At 41.2% G+C, this 17,207-nt stretch overlaps 1 protein-coding gene across 1 annotated transcript in view; it reads left to right on the forward strand.

The window, feature by feature from the left end:
* The window catches only part of LOC136708751 (cysteine-rich motor neuron 1 protein-like), a 75,408-nt gene that overhangs the window by 25,582 nt on the left and 32,619 nt on the right, over positions 1-17,207 (forward strand). Inside the window, exon 4 of the mRNA XM_066683519.1 lies at positions 7,742-7,981. Coding sequence (XP_066539616.1) covers positions 7,742-7,981 — 240 coding nt within the window. The remainder of the gene's footprint in view (positions 1-7,741; positions 7,982-17,207) is intronic.

Here is a 17,207-nt window from a genome sequence, read left to right on the forward strand (position 1 = left end):
GTCTTGATCTCAGATGGTAGTTTAGCCCTGCAGTTTCTATTTCAAAAGCCTTCTCTCCCGATGGCACCTGTAGGCCAACAGCACACTAACCTCAGTACGTGACTACCTGATCTCAATCGTCCTGTATTTTTTTTTTTTTTTTTGCATGTTTAAACTGTATAAAACTTGAGGGCTTGAGCCTGAAAAGCCCACGCAAGACCAGCTGCACTGAGACAGCTTTGTTCCTTGCTGACTAGCGTCCAAAGTCAGTCTACGAACACTGCATGCATTGTGCACGTTTTTTTTTTTTTCATTCCATGAGTAAACCCCGGCTTGTCAACACAGCCTCCTCTGCCTGCAAGAGACGCGCGAGAAAAAGAGGGAGAGAGGAGGAAGACTACTGCCCTTGTGCCCTCTGCTAAAAGGAAAAACACATTTACAAAGCTGCTTTTCTTTCATGAATGAGTGTTGGAGGTGCCAGATCTATATGCATTGTTTACAATGGACCGCTTTGTGGTAATGAGCCAATTTCCGTGTCCCACCTCTTCTAGGCCTTGTGGTTTTCTCTGTACGTGTGTGTGTGTGTGTGTGTTGCCACAGACTCCCAGTTGCTAGGCATTTCATAGTGCCATGCTATTCTACCAGGAGCAAGCAAATTTTGGTTAGACTGAATTTATCAAGCATGTCAAATAAGGGCTTTGTGTCTTTGTTTGCTAAACATTGGAGAATAGCCACCATTGTGGTGGTAAGATTGCTTCCATAGCCACTGACTACCTAATTATCTCGGGCCCTCTCCCAGAACCCAGACAGGGACTGGTGCTGAAATGCATCTGCTTTGGAATTTGTACACTTTCTCTCTCTCTCTCTCTCTCTCTCTCTCTCTCCTCTGCCCTGCCTGTAACTCTCTAACCAGCTAATAATGGTATTATTTAAGCCACATTGGAACCTCATTATATCCAGCTTTTCTGAAAGACATTGACTTAATCAAATAATCAATCTTTATTTTCACTCAGAAATACATTGAGGGTAAGCCTCATTTGGATGGAACTTGAACTAAAATTAACAGAGTTACATACATTTACAATAAAGTTAAATACAGAAAATGAATAAAATAAGATCAACAAGCAATCTACAATAAAAATGTCTAAATAAAGCCTTATAAAAGGTAATAAAAATGAGTAAAAACAGTAATAAAATTGAAGGTAAAGTAAGATCAAATATACTGGGGGAAGGGGGGGGTCAAATTAAGTAAAAACTACTTACAGGCTTTTAATGAGTTTTAGAGAAACCTGTATTAAATTTAGTTCAGTTGATTATCCCAGTTCAGTAAAAGCTCTCAGTACCTCCCAAGTCATCCAATCATCAGAGTGTGTCTTATAAATACAGTTAGTTATATAAATCATAGATGCGATATATTTTGTCTACACAGCCCTGGCCAGAATGACCAGTTTCAGTGCCTGTTCCTTTAAATGAGCCACAGCTCAGTTCAGCGTGAGAGCACAGGAATGAGAATGCAGTACCAGGAGTAGCTCTGGTTATTAGCCATTTTTACTTGGTTCCCTTTGTTTTCCTTTCTCGTTTTAACCACATTTAATTAGTATTCTTATTTCTCCTCACCTGAGGTGTTTGTTTTACTCCATTTAACTTCGTCGTGGCTCTTTCACATGAACATCGTTCCAGTGCTGTGTTTGGAAAGACTCAGATGAGGATGTGGGACATTTCTGAAGGTGTGTGTTCTGGTATCAGGCTCCTGTCCCTTTTTATAGGGGAAGATTTTTGCCGCTAACATTACCGCTAGCATTGTTCCAATTATGACATTGAAAAATAAGGTGTATGGGTAAAACTATGAAATGGGATTCACCCTTAAAGTTAGAACAGCAGCGGGGCGAACTACACAGCCTGGGTAATGTAAAGTCCAAGAGCTTTACATTAATATTCAGGCATTATATTAATACAATTTACAAATACAATGCAAAAAAACTCTGCCCTAGAAAACACTGAGGAATTTTAGCAGTAAGTATGATGTCAACATCAAAATTCAAAATTTTGTGAAAGAATTCAAAATATTTTTTAAAAGTCTCAAAGAACGCATTCTGAAAGTAGGGAAAATGGTCCAGAATCAGGCCTCTGGCTATTTATTTGAAATTTGAATGAAGTGTAGGATTAACGTGAAAGGGTTTGTGGTGGACCATAATGTGAGATTTTTTTTTGAGGAAAAAAGAGAAAGTTTGATCAATGAAAGCTTTGTGCCCAGCTACTGCTTTTTCTCAGTCAGCTAAAGCAAACAGTGCTGTACAGATACCTCACACTCCAGCACTATTTATTCAACAGATGCCACAGCTTCAATCTCAACCGTTGGATTTCCTACCAAAATAATACCTTTCCTATACATGCAACACACACACACACACACACACACACAGGCTTACTCAGTTTCTATTTTCCCCTACAGTGTAGATTTCCAGTTTCAGGGAAAGCCACTCAAAGGAACCCCATCTTGACACACGCATTAAAATCTCTCCCAAGGGTTCTCCCTGTGTTTACAGTAGTGTTAATCAACAATTCTATACTTTTTGGTCATCTAGAATTAAACAATACAAACTAAATCTACAGAGTAGCTCAACTGTGAGTAGAAAGTGTGTCATGACTTTGCTAAATAGTTTTTTAAATTTCCCATATGGTGGGGTCAAAGGGGGAAGACAAAAACACACACAAGCTCTTCTTACAAGTCTGTAAATGTCAGAGCTGAAGCACATCCTCGGCGAGAGTCGAGTTGCAGGATTTGGAAAGGGAGCGATGGGGTCAAAGCCTGGGAAGGACATCAGCAAAGCCACCGGTCTCTGGAAGACACCACAGCCCAAACCGCGCCAGGCGGTTCATTCTGGTTACCGCTTTTCTCATCAGTCTCAGCGGTGCAATGGATCATGGAGCATGCCAGTGACCCTTGCTAATAAACATCTTCTTTTTCCTCATGCTCATAAGGCTATTAGTTGTTTATGAGTTTTGTGGTGTTTTTGTTTCTCTGTGCTTTGGGAGAGTCTTTTAAGGATGTGTCTTCCAACTTAATTTGATGTTTGAAAATCTGTATCTCTGGATCCCTGAGAGATATCCTGTGTGTTGAAAGGAGAAACAAATGGATTTAGCCAAAATTAGCTTATGGATGTAGGCTTATGTTTTACATCACCAGAGGGTAGACTTAAAAAAAAGGTGTTTTAAAAAGAACATATGAAAAAATCACATGTTCAGTGTCTGTGCACCTTAATTGTACAGGTTCTGGTGTTCAGGTCTGACTTTAGCATTGTCCTGCCCCCTCTTCTGAATATCCCCAATCACTACGTGGCTAAACGAATGAATGCATGAATAAATCAATGAATGAGAGGGCAGAGAAGAAAGAGCATCATGCAAAAATGACTACAACTAAGAGTTTCTACTCCTCACTCCTGGGCTCTCGCCTTGCAGTAAAAAGAAGCTCGTTATCATTAAAAGGAACTTGCGCTCAAATCAGTTGTTCTTATCAGGGCTGTTTAGACAGGGTAGTGCTTGATCTTTGTGTTATTTTGACCAATGTTTGTCACAAACATTTCAGTAAGACCCCAGAAAACACAGTTTAAAATATGTCCCTTTCAAAGTAGATGAAAAGAACCCATTTTCTCAATTGTTTAAATATATCACTTTGTCATTGATTGGATCCAGTATTACAGATCTAGGAGTGGCTGAAGTATGTGAATTTTGCTTTCAGTATCTGGTGTGACTTTGAGGAACTTCAGCCAATCGACTGAATGTACAGCACATTGATACTGGTGCTCATCATGCCTCATGGATGTGTGAGCAAGGGTCTCCACATGGTGTTATGTTGTGCTAGGGGAGTTCCACTGGCAGCAGTCCCAGTGGAATGATTCAATGCACTGAGGTTCTGACTCAGCCGGGAATACGCCTGGTCACATGTTAGGCTGAGTGATTTTTGTGCCTCTCAAAGCTTGTCAAAACATCCAGAAACAATGTGTGGATGGCAGCAGCATGCCTTTTTCTCAGTTTTGTCTGTCTTGGGAATTTGCTGTATTGCTAGTTTTAGACCACCAAAATGATAGGTACACCTGAAAGGGACATACACATAAGGGCAGAAGTGTTGGGGCAAACAACCTATACATTGAATGAATGTGTTTAATTAAGTCCCTTTGCCACAAGTGAATAAAATCCAGAATGTAGCTACGAAGTATTGGGTCCTTCCAAAGACCTCACGCATGGTACTTTAATGGGATGTAACTTGCAACAACACAATTTGCAAAATATCTTTCATCCTAGATTTCCATAATGAACTTTGAGTGGTATTATTAAAAATTGCAGTCATTTAGAAACCACAGCAACTCAGCTACTAAGTGGCAAAGCCACTGTACAATTACAGAGTGGGGTCACTGAATGCTGAGGCAAGAGTGCTCTGCTGAATTTAACTTCAGAGTTTCAAACCTGCTGCTACAGCTGCAAAAGGGAGAGCCAAATCCAAATTAATGTCTGTGGATATAGAATGGGATATCATAAAATCCCCTGTAGGTGTGACGTGCAGGTGTCCCAATGAATTTATCCGTATAGTGATGACCTGGAGCAAACAAGAAAACCAGATTCTGATTTTGCCTCACTTTGTACATTAAGTGCTGGGTTTTTTTAAATGGTAGGTCTCTTCAATCATAGAACTGGACTTGTGTAGTTGCTTTGTGATGTGTTTTGTGATTGATTGATGTTTATTTGAGATCACAAAAGTGAGCTTAAATAGAGTTAAACAGATAACTAGTGCAGAGAAATAAGTGTACTGATCAATAATGGTAAAAACAGGAATATAGAAGAAAGAAAACAAAGAAAAAAAATGCCAAAAATTTGGAGCTTTTGCTCACTCACTTCTCACTACTGTGTGCTCGGAATTGGGGTAAACAGTGGCTCGTTGTCATTTAAACAAACAAGAGAAGAAAAGTGGTGTGTTGTTTGATCCTTATGGTATTCTGAACAAAGCAAAATCGCATGTTTCATGAAGAACCCAGAAATTTTAAGATTCTAAAATGTTGAACACTGAGAGAGCAGTTGAGGTTGTCTGTATAATGGCCTTCAAATGAAGTGTTACCAGCATAGCCTCATCTTGTTTTGGCTAGAAAGTCCCGATAAGATTTCCTTCTCTGACAAACGTCAAGGGCAAAAAAGTCTCTGTCACTCCCTCTCTGTCTGCATTTATTAATCCTCTGAATTGGAGTCATACAGCTACACTGAGTAATTCAAACCCAAAATAAACTCTGTTTAAGAGCTGTGTAATCCAAGCTCTGTGAGGTAGCTTCTGTTCTAACACAATAACAGTGCAGGCAGAAGTGATCCACCAATTTTCTTTTCCTGACCCCCATCCAAAATTCAACCCAGAGTGGCCTAATGCCTCTACAAGGGTATCGTGTAAATGTGACAGCATCAGAGGCTTTGCAGACAGGCACATTCTGACGTTACTGATGGACTGAAACAGAATCCAGTATAAAGAAAAGGATTATACCTAATGAGGACCTGAGCTGAAAAGTGTGACTGTATGAGTACATGAGTGCAGAAATTCTGCTAGTACATTGCACCCCTTGTCCTATTCTATTCATGCTATTCTAATAATAGTATGATGCACTGTAGGGAAATGCCATTGCAAAGGGTAATACTTGTCCTCTGAATAACACATATCTATATTTTTAGTAAACATTTCAGAAATCAGATGTGCTTTACATCTTTGATATAATGGTAGCCTTGTTGTCTTGTTACCTGCTGGGTATGTGAGACATTTCCTGATCCTATGTTGAACTTTGCCTTTTCCAAAGCATTGGTATGTTTTAAAAATTTCACACCATTCCCCACTGTAAGTCCATGCTTGGACTATTACTTAGCCCATATTTCAAATGTTTGCCTCAGACCATGTGGTGATTTGTGGCCTGTGGCATGATGCTTCAATCTGTCCATCAGCGTGTGGATAAGCTACATCTGTGAAGACAAACGTGGTCAGCAGCAGTGTGCGAATACAGCATGCTCTAATATGTATTGCTGGAACAAATTTTGATAATTAATTTACCATGATGTAAAGTGAACTAGAATTCATTCAACCAGGCAGCTTTTTCCACTCCAGTTTTATTGCTTCTGTGTCCACTCAAAATGCACTTGCACCATTCACTTAAGCCCTGAAACAGATGTCCAGGACCAGTCTCACTTTGAGAACAACTTTGTCAGAAAGGCTATTTATTGAATGTCTGCAGCCAAAGGAAATGGTTAAGATACAGCAAGAAGTCTTTGTTTCACTTAAAATCAACTAACAACACAATATATGTCCCCATAAAGTCTACACATGACACACATGTTTTAGAGCCTGAGAAGACCTCATCTCAGTGTTGAGATAAAACAGTCAGAAAATATGGAAAAACCATCAAATGTATAAATGTTCAATATAAAAATAAAAGCAAGTATTTTAATTAAAACTGGCAACCGATATATATATATTGTATACATGGTGTATACAAAGTAAGGAGACAGAAAAAAAGAGAGAAATTGTTATCCAATTTAAATATAAGCTGTGGTGCAAAGGGGTTTTGCTCTTCCCTTACCTTGTGTGTCTAAAATTGGAGCATGCATATATATATATATATTTTTTTTTTTTAGACCATGGGAGGAAACTGGAGCACCCAGAGGAAACCCATGCAGACACGGGGAGAAAACACCAAACTCCTCACAGACAGTCACCCAGAGCAGGACTTGAACCCCCAACCTCCAGTTTCCTGGAGCTGTGTGACTGCGACACTACCTGCAGCACACAAAAGGACATCGCTTTTGCTATTGTATGAGCATCTTCTCCTGCCTTTAATGTGGTATTTTGACGCTTCAGTAGAGCTTAAGAAGTAAAACCTATTCACAGGGAGACTGATTTCTATAGATGAAAAAATAGAATGTGTTCTGTTCTTTTGCTTTGTACAGCCATGACCAATCAAACCTCCATTATCATGGTTGCAGACCAATCACGTCTTGAGACTTTGCCCTATTCATGATGTTTTGGGGTTCCACCTTTTTGTAGTAGCTAGTGTTTAAACCATAGCCATGTACAAACACACAGTTCCACCTTAAAAGATATAGCGCTTCTGAACGTAAACAAATGCGAAATTGGCACAACCCCACAATCGCAGGTGTTCCCTTTAAATGGTTCTGTAGAGTTCTGTAGGAGTTTACACTCCTGTTCTGACCCATGTTCCACAGATTGTTTTGTTGTCTCTGTGTCTAGTTCATTACAACTTTGTTTATTAGCTACTTAGTTGAAATGGATTTGCTAGCTGAAACTAAACTTAGTAACATGCAAAGTGTGGGGGCACAGGCACTGGGAACCCCAGCCGGACCTAGAACCCCTGCTGTAAGCTCAGGGCTGAAATAACAAACAGCTGAATAAGCCTGCTTGTTTTCTGAGATCAGTACGCCATGCAGTGCATGAAGTACAGGAAGTACAGGGATCTCTGGTGTGAGTGTGTGTTCTCACGCTCAGGTGAACAGGATGCATAAAACTGTCAGAGAGAGAGTCCCAGTTAGATCTGATGACGGGAAAAGTCCTGCCAGCCTGCAATCTGATCTCTCTCTCTCTCTCTCTCTCTCTCTCTCTCTCTCTCTCACACACACACGCACTCACACTCTCTCTCTCTCACACACACACACACACACTCACACACAGTCACAATTTTTCAACATCTCATTCTAAACTCCTCTTTCTGTCTCTGTGTTCCAGTGGAGCTGAAATGTGACGGGATCATATGCCCTGCTCTGCCCGTGACTGACTGCCCTCCCGACTCAGTACTGACCCGAAGCTACACGCCCCCTGGAGGCTGTTGCCCTATACTGCCACATCAGTGCACCTGTGGTCAGTGCCCACCCCAGCTGGAATGTCCTAGTGGACACAGGGCAGTGGTCATTAATGAGGCTAGTGGCGCACCAGGCAACTGCTGCCACACCTATGACTGCCAGAGAGGTAAGACCACAGTGAAAACACTACCGGGGTACCACTAACAAGACACAAGAAACATATATTTTTAAAACACTTGTTAATTCAGTGTTCTTGAATGAAAAGTATTAACAGAGTTTGTTCTTTAAACTAGACTGAATTTGAGGCTTTGATTGTATCAAAGGGTGGCACGGTGGTGCAGCAGGTAGTGTCGCAGTCACACAGCTCCAAGAACCTGGAGGTTGTGGGTTCAATTCCTGCTCCGGGTGACTGTCTGTGAGGAGTTGGTATGTTCTCCCCTTGTCCGTGTGGGTTTCCCCCGGGTGTACTGGTTTCCTCCCACGGTCTAAAAACACACATTGGTAGGTGGATTGGTGACTTCAAAGTGTCCATAGGTGTGAGTGAGTGTGTGTGTTGCCCTGTAAAGGACTGGTGCCCCCTCCAGGGTTTATTCCAGCCTTGTGCCCAATGATTGCAGGTAAGCTCTGGACCACCTGCGACCCTGAACTGGATAAACGGTTACAGATAATGAATGATTGTATTGAGTAAAACAAGCATTATTAAGGTCAGGTATTGATTTTGGAGGATTCATTCTGGATGGTCAACACAGTTACATGTCATCCCAAAGGTATTGGATGGAGTTTCATCCCTCACAGTTCCAAAAAAAAACAGCTCAGAGCTGGGAGATTTCAGAAGAGCACTAACTGAAAATAAACACAGACAGAAAATGTTGCACAACTAAATGCTAACTCCATGGAAGTAAACACTGACAGAAGGTGCTACAAAAGTAAACAATTAGTTACAAATGAGCTTCTGTGGTAATTAAACTTCAGTCGTGTACAAACAGCAGTCGTTTTTTTCCTCACACACTGTTCCATCTTCAGCTTCCGAATGTAAACAAACCAGAGAGAACAGCAGTTCCCCAGAATCGTTGACGTTGCCTTTAAGAGAGAGATGAAAAGAAAGAGAGTGAATAAGGCCTCTTTTACAAGGAGAAGGGGACTTCATCCTCCATGTGTACTTTGTGCTAGCGTCAAATATTCCCTGTTTTACCAACAGTCCAAATTCCCATTCTGGCCTCTTGGCCCTGTTGTAAATGTGTGCCATGTCCCGGAACTAATAGACTTAACGAGGAAGCCGGGTGAACAGAGGAAAAAGCGCTTAGGCTACCAAACAGCAGAGTGGAGTCAAAGGCTTCGCTTGTCTGCTCACACACACACACACACACACACACACACACACACACACACACACACACACACATACACACAGCCAAGTGGGAAGTGCAGGGAGTTCACAGAGGGCTATATGTATGGACGTGTCTGTCTGTGTGTGTGGGAGAGAGTGAAAGACCTAGGGGTGAGAGAGAGAGAGAACCTGTGTGTGTGTGAGGGGATTGATGGTGGGGCGGGGGTGGTAGTAGGGGCAAGGGGCTGGGTGTGGGGCTGGTTGGGTCAGTATTTTGATAACAAGTGTCTGCTTCTTTCAGCAGCCCTGGGGGCTTCATGCCCCTTCTGGTGCCCTCTAAACTAGTGCTTAGCTTCTGCATGATTGGTCCCTCTTCTGAGAAAGACAGTGAAAAAGAAGGATGGACTCAAGGAAGGAAGAGAAAGAGAAAAAAACAAGGCCTTGATATGCAGTATACAGTGATCAAAAATGTGTTTTTATCTAAAGGTGTAAACACTGATAAACCATAACATTAAATGGCCTTGTTTCTACATTCATTGTCCATGTCATCAGCTACACTAACCATATAGGAGCACTTTGTATTTCTAAAATTATAGAGTGTAACCTAGCTGTTGCTCTGCATACTTTATTAGATCCCTTTCACAGGCCCACCACAGGGCAGGTATTATTTGTTTAGTGTATCATTTTTAGCACTGCAGTGACACTGACATGGTGGAGGTGTGTTAGTTTGTGTCGTGCTGGTGTGAGTGGATCCGACACAGCAGTGCTGCTGGAGTCTCTAAAGCTTGTGTCCACTCACTGTCTCTGTTAGACACTCCTACCTCGTTGGTCCACCTTGTAGATGTAAAGTCAGAGACAGTAGCTCATCTGTCACTGCACAGTGTGTGTCATTCATTCTCTAGTCCTTCATCAGTGGATGCAGGACACTCTCGGCTGGATATTTTTGGTTGGTGGACTATTCTGAGTTCCGCAGTAACACTGAGGGGTTTAAGGGTGAATCCTGTTTCTTAATTTTACCCCTGCCTTAATTCAGCTTAATTCAACTGTTTATTTAATTACATTTTGTTCAAGATGTCCAGTTCCACCTTAAACTTTGCAGTAACCACAGGCCCTAGGACATAACTGCTTTGCTGTTTATGGTGGAACTGGCAAAATAAAACATTTGTGCCTTTGTTTGGTCACTTGTGCCACTAACTTGCTGGTGATTTACAAGGAATTCATAGCTGTTTTGTTGAAATGTGCTCCTGAGAAATCTCAGTTTCAGCAGGTATATAACTCTACCTCTTGGCTCTATCCTTCTTTCCCAACAGGAATTGAGACACCCCTATCCCTAGGCAAAAGGCAGCACTGCTCTGTACCCACTCAACATATACTAAAACACCACCACATAAGTGTCACTACAGCACTGAAAATGTTCCACCACTCAATTCATACCTGTTCTGTGGTGGTCCTTGCTTTATTTTTTAAATTATATTCTTTATAATACTGGATATGATTGTAGATATCAACAAAAACACTATCAAGCTCAATGTTGGCTACTTGTTCTGGCTTTGGCTCAGGGTAAGAGTCCAGGCTGGCACATTCCATCTGTATGCCTACTAGGTTAGTGTGTCTGCCAGGATTGTGGTGGAAGTATCCACAGAATGCCTTTCTGTGTTAATACCCTTTTAAAATTTGCAGTAATAGCTCTTAAAATGTGTGTGAATTGGGAAATAAACACTGGCAGTATGTTTTATTAGGAAAATTGATTGTTATTCTATTCCTGAGCAAAGATGAATGGTGGCGAATGGAATACATGTAATTATTGCCTTTAGCTTTGGCTAGACAGATCTGTGACTTCCTAATGCCTCTAGAAACATAGTGTCAGTTTAAGCATTAGTACAAGGAAATGAAATGAGATTATTATTTAATAATAAATATTTGTCATTGTACAATGAAATGTGTCTTCCGCATTTAACCCATCGGTGGCAGTGAACACACACTCACACTCACACTCACACACACACACACACACACACACACACACACTAATGCACTAGGGGCTGTGAACACACACCCAGAGCGGGAGCAGCTGTGGAGGAAGACTGTATAATGCATGTCCTTGTGTTCAGATATGTCCAAACGTTTGTAGACACCTCTCATAATTAATGAATTCAAATACTTTAAAGTATCATATATATGAGATGAGGCCTTAAATTGTTCAGAAACATTAGCTGTAGCCGTAGTACACTCCACTGCATACTTTAAGGTGGAATGAAAAATTAGAACCAAATTTGTAACTAAGGCACAAGTTCAAACTCTTCTCAACAGTACAGTGTTTTACTAAAGCCTCAAATAGAAATATGTGGAAGTCTCTTGGTTCTTGTTTGGGAGAGTTTCTGTGATCAAGGATCATATTGTTTTCTGCGCTATGTTTTACAAAACTAATCATCTCGTCTGTCCCATAAGGGCAAGAATAAAAAGACACATCTAAGCATTAGTTACTTTCTAAAGAGTGAATCTACGTAGCTTTTTTTTACTTTACTTAAACACGAAAAAATTCCTAGATTATTAAAGCCAGAACGCCAGAGAGTGTGGAACAAGGCTGTGAATTATTACACGTATGTATGCAATGCTGTTTTATCAGTCCTTTATATGTATTTCTACATAACTCTCTGAATCCCAGCAATGCCCTGTTCATAAATAAGGCATATATTGCCTCTGGTTGATAAAATGTGTTGCTTGCTTTTAGTAACGTTAAAATATAATCTTGTCAGTTCCTCATGATGAGATTTCTGGTGTAAATGAGTCACTTGCATGTCATTTTGATACAGTGCATAAGTTTTGTCCTTTGGTATGAATACAGCAGGCTTTCCATGATCATAAACTGTCAGAAAGAGCCTGTATTTGTTTGTAAATATTTTATTTGTTGTTATTTGTTTATTTGTGTGTTTTTTAGGGTAAAATGTTGAATTTAATTGAAAGGCATGGATGTTTTTGTCAGCTTTTTCCACAGCACCACCCTAAATCCTGCCCCAAGGGTGCTGTTTTTTGAAAATCTTTTTGGTTGCCCTACACAGTGGCTTTCAAGGGCCTCATCAGCTTACCCATGCTAATAGTAGTTACTGCCATTATAATGAGTGGCTGATTGCTGAGCTTGATAAGCAAGATTGAATGCTTTCATTAATGGGTTTTGACTTCCTCTCCAGCTAATTGTTTATTATCTTTCATGGAAAACAATGCTGATTAACTTTCTCTTCTGCGAAAACGGGATGGTGCACTTAGCATTACAGCTGACTTGCTCTATGCCCTGACTTTTAAAAATGATACAACAGAAAAACCAAGTCAAAATCAGGAGGCATGCGGCACGGCTGCACCAGTTTGCGCCTGTGATTAAAGTCCACAAACACTGCGGAAATCACATGCACGCATCCTGTCACGTGACTTCCCCTTAGAAGCCACATTATGCTAATGAATCATGGCGGTGCGTTTTGACATTGATTCCAGCTCGCTCAGTTTGCTCCCTCCTCACGCAAGTTTGGGGAAGAAAATAGAAGTGGGGAATAAAACAGGCAAATCCTCTCTTTATTTTCAACTGGCTAGGCCCACCTGCTTTGTATTAGCTTGCAAAGAACTGGGTCGTGTGGCCAGACCTGCTTTTTTAATCTGCTCTGGAGATATGGTCCACAGATGCTGATGTTGCTATAGGAAGCATTGATGTCTTAGAGCAGGATGGAGGGAAAATGACCATCACAGTTTAGTGATTTCCTTACTGAAACACAAAAGCCTACACTAGTAATTAATAAATGAATAGTAGGCATTTTGACTATCTATTCTTCCTCAAGGACTAGACAATGGGGCCAGGGCACAGCCAATTTGCAAGAGTCCATAGGCCAGGGCAGCTGTGATCTAATGGCTAGAGGGCCAGCCTTGGTACTGGTTCCCTCAAGCAAGTCACTGAACCCACAACTGCTGGGTGTGTGTTCACATCCCCTAGTGCACTAGTGTGTGTGCGTGTTCACTGCCACAGATGGGTTAAATGCGGAAGACACATTTCATTTCACATTGTACAATGACAAATAATTGCACATTATCATCACAAGAACTAAATTGTAAAAAAATAATTTGAAGACTAGAAATATGATGAAAGGTATTTGTACTTTTCATCAAGAGATAAAAATGAAACAATAATGTGAAAGACTGTTAAATGACCTGTTATTTCCAATTTGATAAAAGCTCTCTGTTCAGAACTCCTGCTCAGATCATTTTACACACAGCACAAAGAACACCCCGCAGTATCTGCCTCTGTGTTGCATGATTATGAGGAAGAAAGAGGGTTTTACTGTTGGAGTTTGAAGAGATTTTGTTGTAAAATGGCATGAGTTGATTCTATTTTCATCTAAAAACCCACTTTCTTCATATCAGTCCTCTAACATGGGGCAGATATTGCTCAGAAATATCCAAAGCTGTCTGATTCTAAAGCCACCCCACTGAGCTCTGTTCAGAGGGAGTACAGAGGGTGTACAGTCACAGCAAACAGAGGTAGTGAACTCTGACTCCCAACAAATTAATTCTTTGGGCATCAATGTTTCATTCATATCAACTGTTGGCCAATGATTCAACCCACTATGATGTAATTGCATGCCAGGTTCGACCTCAGCCAAAACAAACCTGAAGCCACACTAAAGAAGACCTTATGGGTGTAAGGACCTATGCTGATTAGCTGGAGCAGGTGTGTTTCATTAAAGTTGCAACTAAATTTTGTAGTAAGGTAGGTCTTCAGGAGGCATGTTAGTGACCCATGCTTTTAGGGCAGTAGATCCTTGTGCCTCCTGCTATATATTGTGCTTAAAATATATACTACCGCTCCATATACTGTCTGAGTATGACAAGATAGAAGATATATTTCAGACATGGTGGTACTTAAAAATTTCACAAGCACATATTTGCATGTTCTGCAAATGCAGGTTTATGTAGATGATTCTGTATAAATCAAGTTGAGCATTATATCTCTGCTGCCAGGTAAAGTGCTCTATACGCTACCTTTTGACCTGCAAGTTGATATGTGCTCTGTTACTGAAAACCATTCTTTTATACGATGAGGAACACAGTGTAAGCATATTGCTTTTATGATGAAGTTGAAAGTGTGAAAGCTGTATCTTCAGGTTTATATGAAGACAGTTGAGCTATGCCCAAGAAAAAAAAAATAAAATAAAATAAGGATCACTAACTTGGCAGTCTGATGCAGTGGTGTGTTGGTGTGTGTTGTGCCTATAATACTGGATCAGATACAGCAGTGCTCCTGGAGTTTGGAATAGTGCACCAACCAGTATATCCAACAAATAGCTTTCTGTGGAGAGCATCCTTTGACCAATGGTGAAGGACTATAGGATGACTAACAGAAACTGTGCAGCAACAGATCAGCTACTCTCTCTGTCTTTACATCAGCGAGGAGGAACCACAATCTAAGTGTGTTTAATAGATTGGCCAGTGTGTGGGCATAGTTTTAAAAACTGGGATTAAAAACTCTACCATAACTGCTGTGTCTGATCCACTTGTACTAGCGCTGCACACACTAACACACCACTTCAATGTCAGTGTCACTGTAGCGCTGAGGATGATTCACCACTCAGATAACACCAGCCTTGTGGGGTTTTTTTGTTGTTGTTGTTTTTGGGTGTCCTTTTCTGAATGGGGCTTTTGTGTGGGTCGTTTATGGGCCAAATGTCATGAGCCAGGCTTGACTTGGCTTATGGTATGGGTTGTGTGTGCCAGACATGGGCCAAATATTAACATCTGGCACATACAAAGTGGACATGTGACTGAGCTGATGTAGCCAGACTCACCCTGAGTCAACAATCATTTCAGGCCAAATGTGGGCCAGAAGATAACTGCAGATGGGCCATATTTGGGCCAAATGTTCTTTGCTATCTGGGTACAATCTGTACTTATAGTGCTACAAAGTGCACCTGTATGGTCAGTGGAGATGATAAAATGGACAATGAGTGCAGTAACAATATAATGGCTGGTCTGTGTTTGTGTATACAGCAGTCAACCATAACATTATGACCACCACATGGTTTCTACACACATTGTCCATTCTCTTAGCTCCACTGACCTGACAAGATGCACTCTGTGGTTCTACAATTACAAACTGATGTCCATCTGTTGCTCTGTATACATTGTTTGCTCCCTTTCACACTGTTGATTGATTTGAGTGGTGGATCGTTCTCAGTGCCGCAGTGACACTGACGTTGTGGCGATGTGTTAATGTGTGTTGCAGTAACACTGAGAGGTTAAAAAAACTCCTGCAGCACTGCTGTCTCGGATCCTCTCATACCAGCACAACACACACTAACACACCCTACTACCACCACATCAATGGACATTAACTGAAGAAACAAGGAGGTGGTCATTATGTTTCGGTTGATCTGTGTATGTGTCATGTTGAAGAAAAAGCTCTCCTGAAAGCACATGAAAAGTGAAATCAATGATAACAGAGTCATAGTAATGGTAGTACAGTGCAGTCTTTTCAGCCGTCAGAAACCTTTAGTGGTTTCCATTAGGAATGCTGTTGAAGGGTTGGTTGCGTGCAGCTGCGCAGGGCTTGCTCTGGCTCTATAATTCAGACCTTCACAGTATCTGTTGTTCCAGCGCCCAGAGCATTGGAGACAGCAGAAGTTTCCGGTACTTACACTGGGCTTTTACTAAGTCTGTCTACTATCCATAGCACACACTCTGCCCTGACTTCTGTTTTCATTCTGCTCCAGTTGCTGTGTGTGTGTGTGTTTGTGTGAGTACTAACTGTAAGACAAGCAGTGTCCATGCATTCTTGCTAAGCAGATCTGGCTGCATTGTTTGAACAGAGAAAGGCTTAGTGAAGGTGCTTAAATCAGCAGTATGGGGCTCCTTTGCTAAGGGAGGGGGAATGCATGGACAGCTTCACTATATGTTTGTTATTTTAAATCTTAATCCTAACCTTAACCAGTGGTGGCTGGTGACATATTTTGTAGGTGGGGCTACTGGAATAAAAACAAAAAGTTCTCCTCTCTGACTGATTTTGAAGAAGAGGGAGATCTTGTTGAGTTTGGAGGCGGCAGGAATCCTGTGCCCTGATAAATTACTAGGTCTTTACTCCAAACCTGACTGACTCTGCTTTGGGGTGAGAAAAGACAAGCTCTGCCAGAGAGGTCAAGAATGCTGATTGGGTAAATTTATTGGGTAGATTAATTCATTATCTGTAACCACTTATACAGTTCAGGGTTGCACTTGGTCCAGAGCCTACCTGGAATCATTGGGCGCAAGGAAGGAATACACCCTGGAGGGGGCACCAGTCCTTCACAGGACATCACAGACACACACATTCAGACACTTTTGAGTCACCAATCCACCTACTAATGTAGGTGTGTTTGTGTGTTTTCCTGGAGGAAACCCACGTAGACACAGGGAGAACACACCAACTCCTCACAGACAGTCACCCGGAGCGGGAATCGAACCCACAACTTCCAGGTCCCTGGAGCTGTGTGACTGCAACACTACCTGCTGTAATCCTAAATTTATGTCACAACTTTGTATTTTCCCTCAGCAACAGTTTTTCATTGGCTGTGCTCCTGCAATGACTCCTGCTATGGATTTTACCCCCTGCAAGCTAAGATGACATAGAAACACATAGAAAAAAATCTCCCTTTTCTCAGTATATTTTTTATATTACATATTATTTTAAATTTGTATCATATTCATACCCCAGATAAATAGTTAATGATTCTATGAATTAGTGGTATATCTGGAGAAAGAAGAAATAATCATTCACTGAAAAGAACAGGGAAGCGTGGTGGTGGCTCGGTGATGCTCTGGGGTGGTCTGCTTCTTCTGACATTGGAAACCTGCAGCATATAGGGATTCAGTCAATTATCAGGAAATCATTTTTTTTTTTTCTGTGAGGAAGCTGAAGCTTGTGCATCATTTGACCATACCTGAAAGTCTGGTTTCAGAAGAAGTCCTGGAAGATACTGGAGTTGCCACCACTGTCAGCTGACCATAAACTCCATAGAAAATCTTTGGTGTAATTTGAAGTAACTGCTGTATT

The sequence above is a fragment of the Hoplias malabaricus genome, chromosome 1 (assembly GCF_029633855.1).
Source record: "Hoplias malabaricus isolate fHopMal1 chromosome 1, fHopMal1.hap1, whole genome shotgun sequence".
Lineage (NCBI taxonomy): Eukaryota > Metazoa > Chordata > Actinopteri > Characiformes > Erythrinidae > Hoplias > Hoplias malabaricus.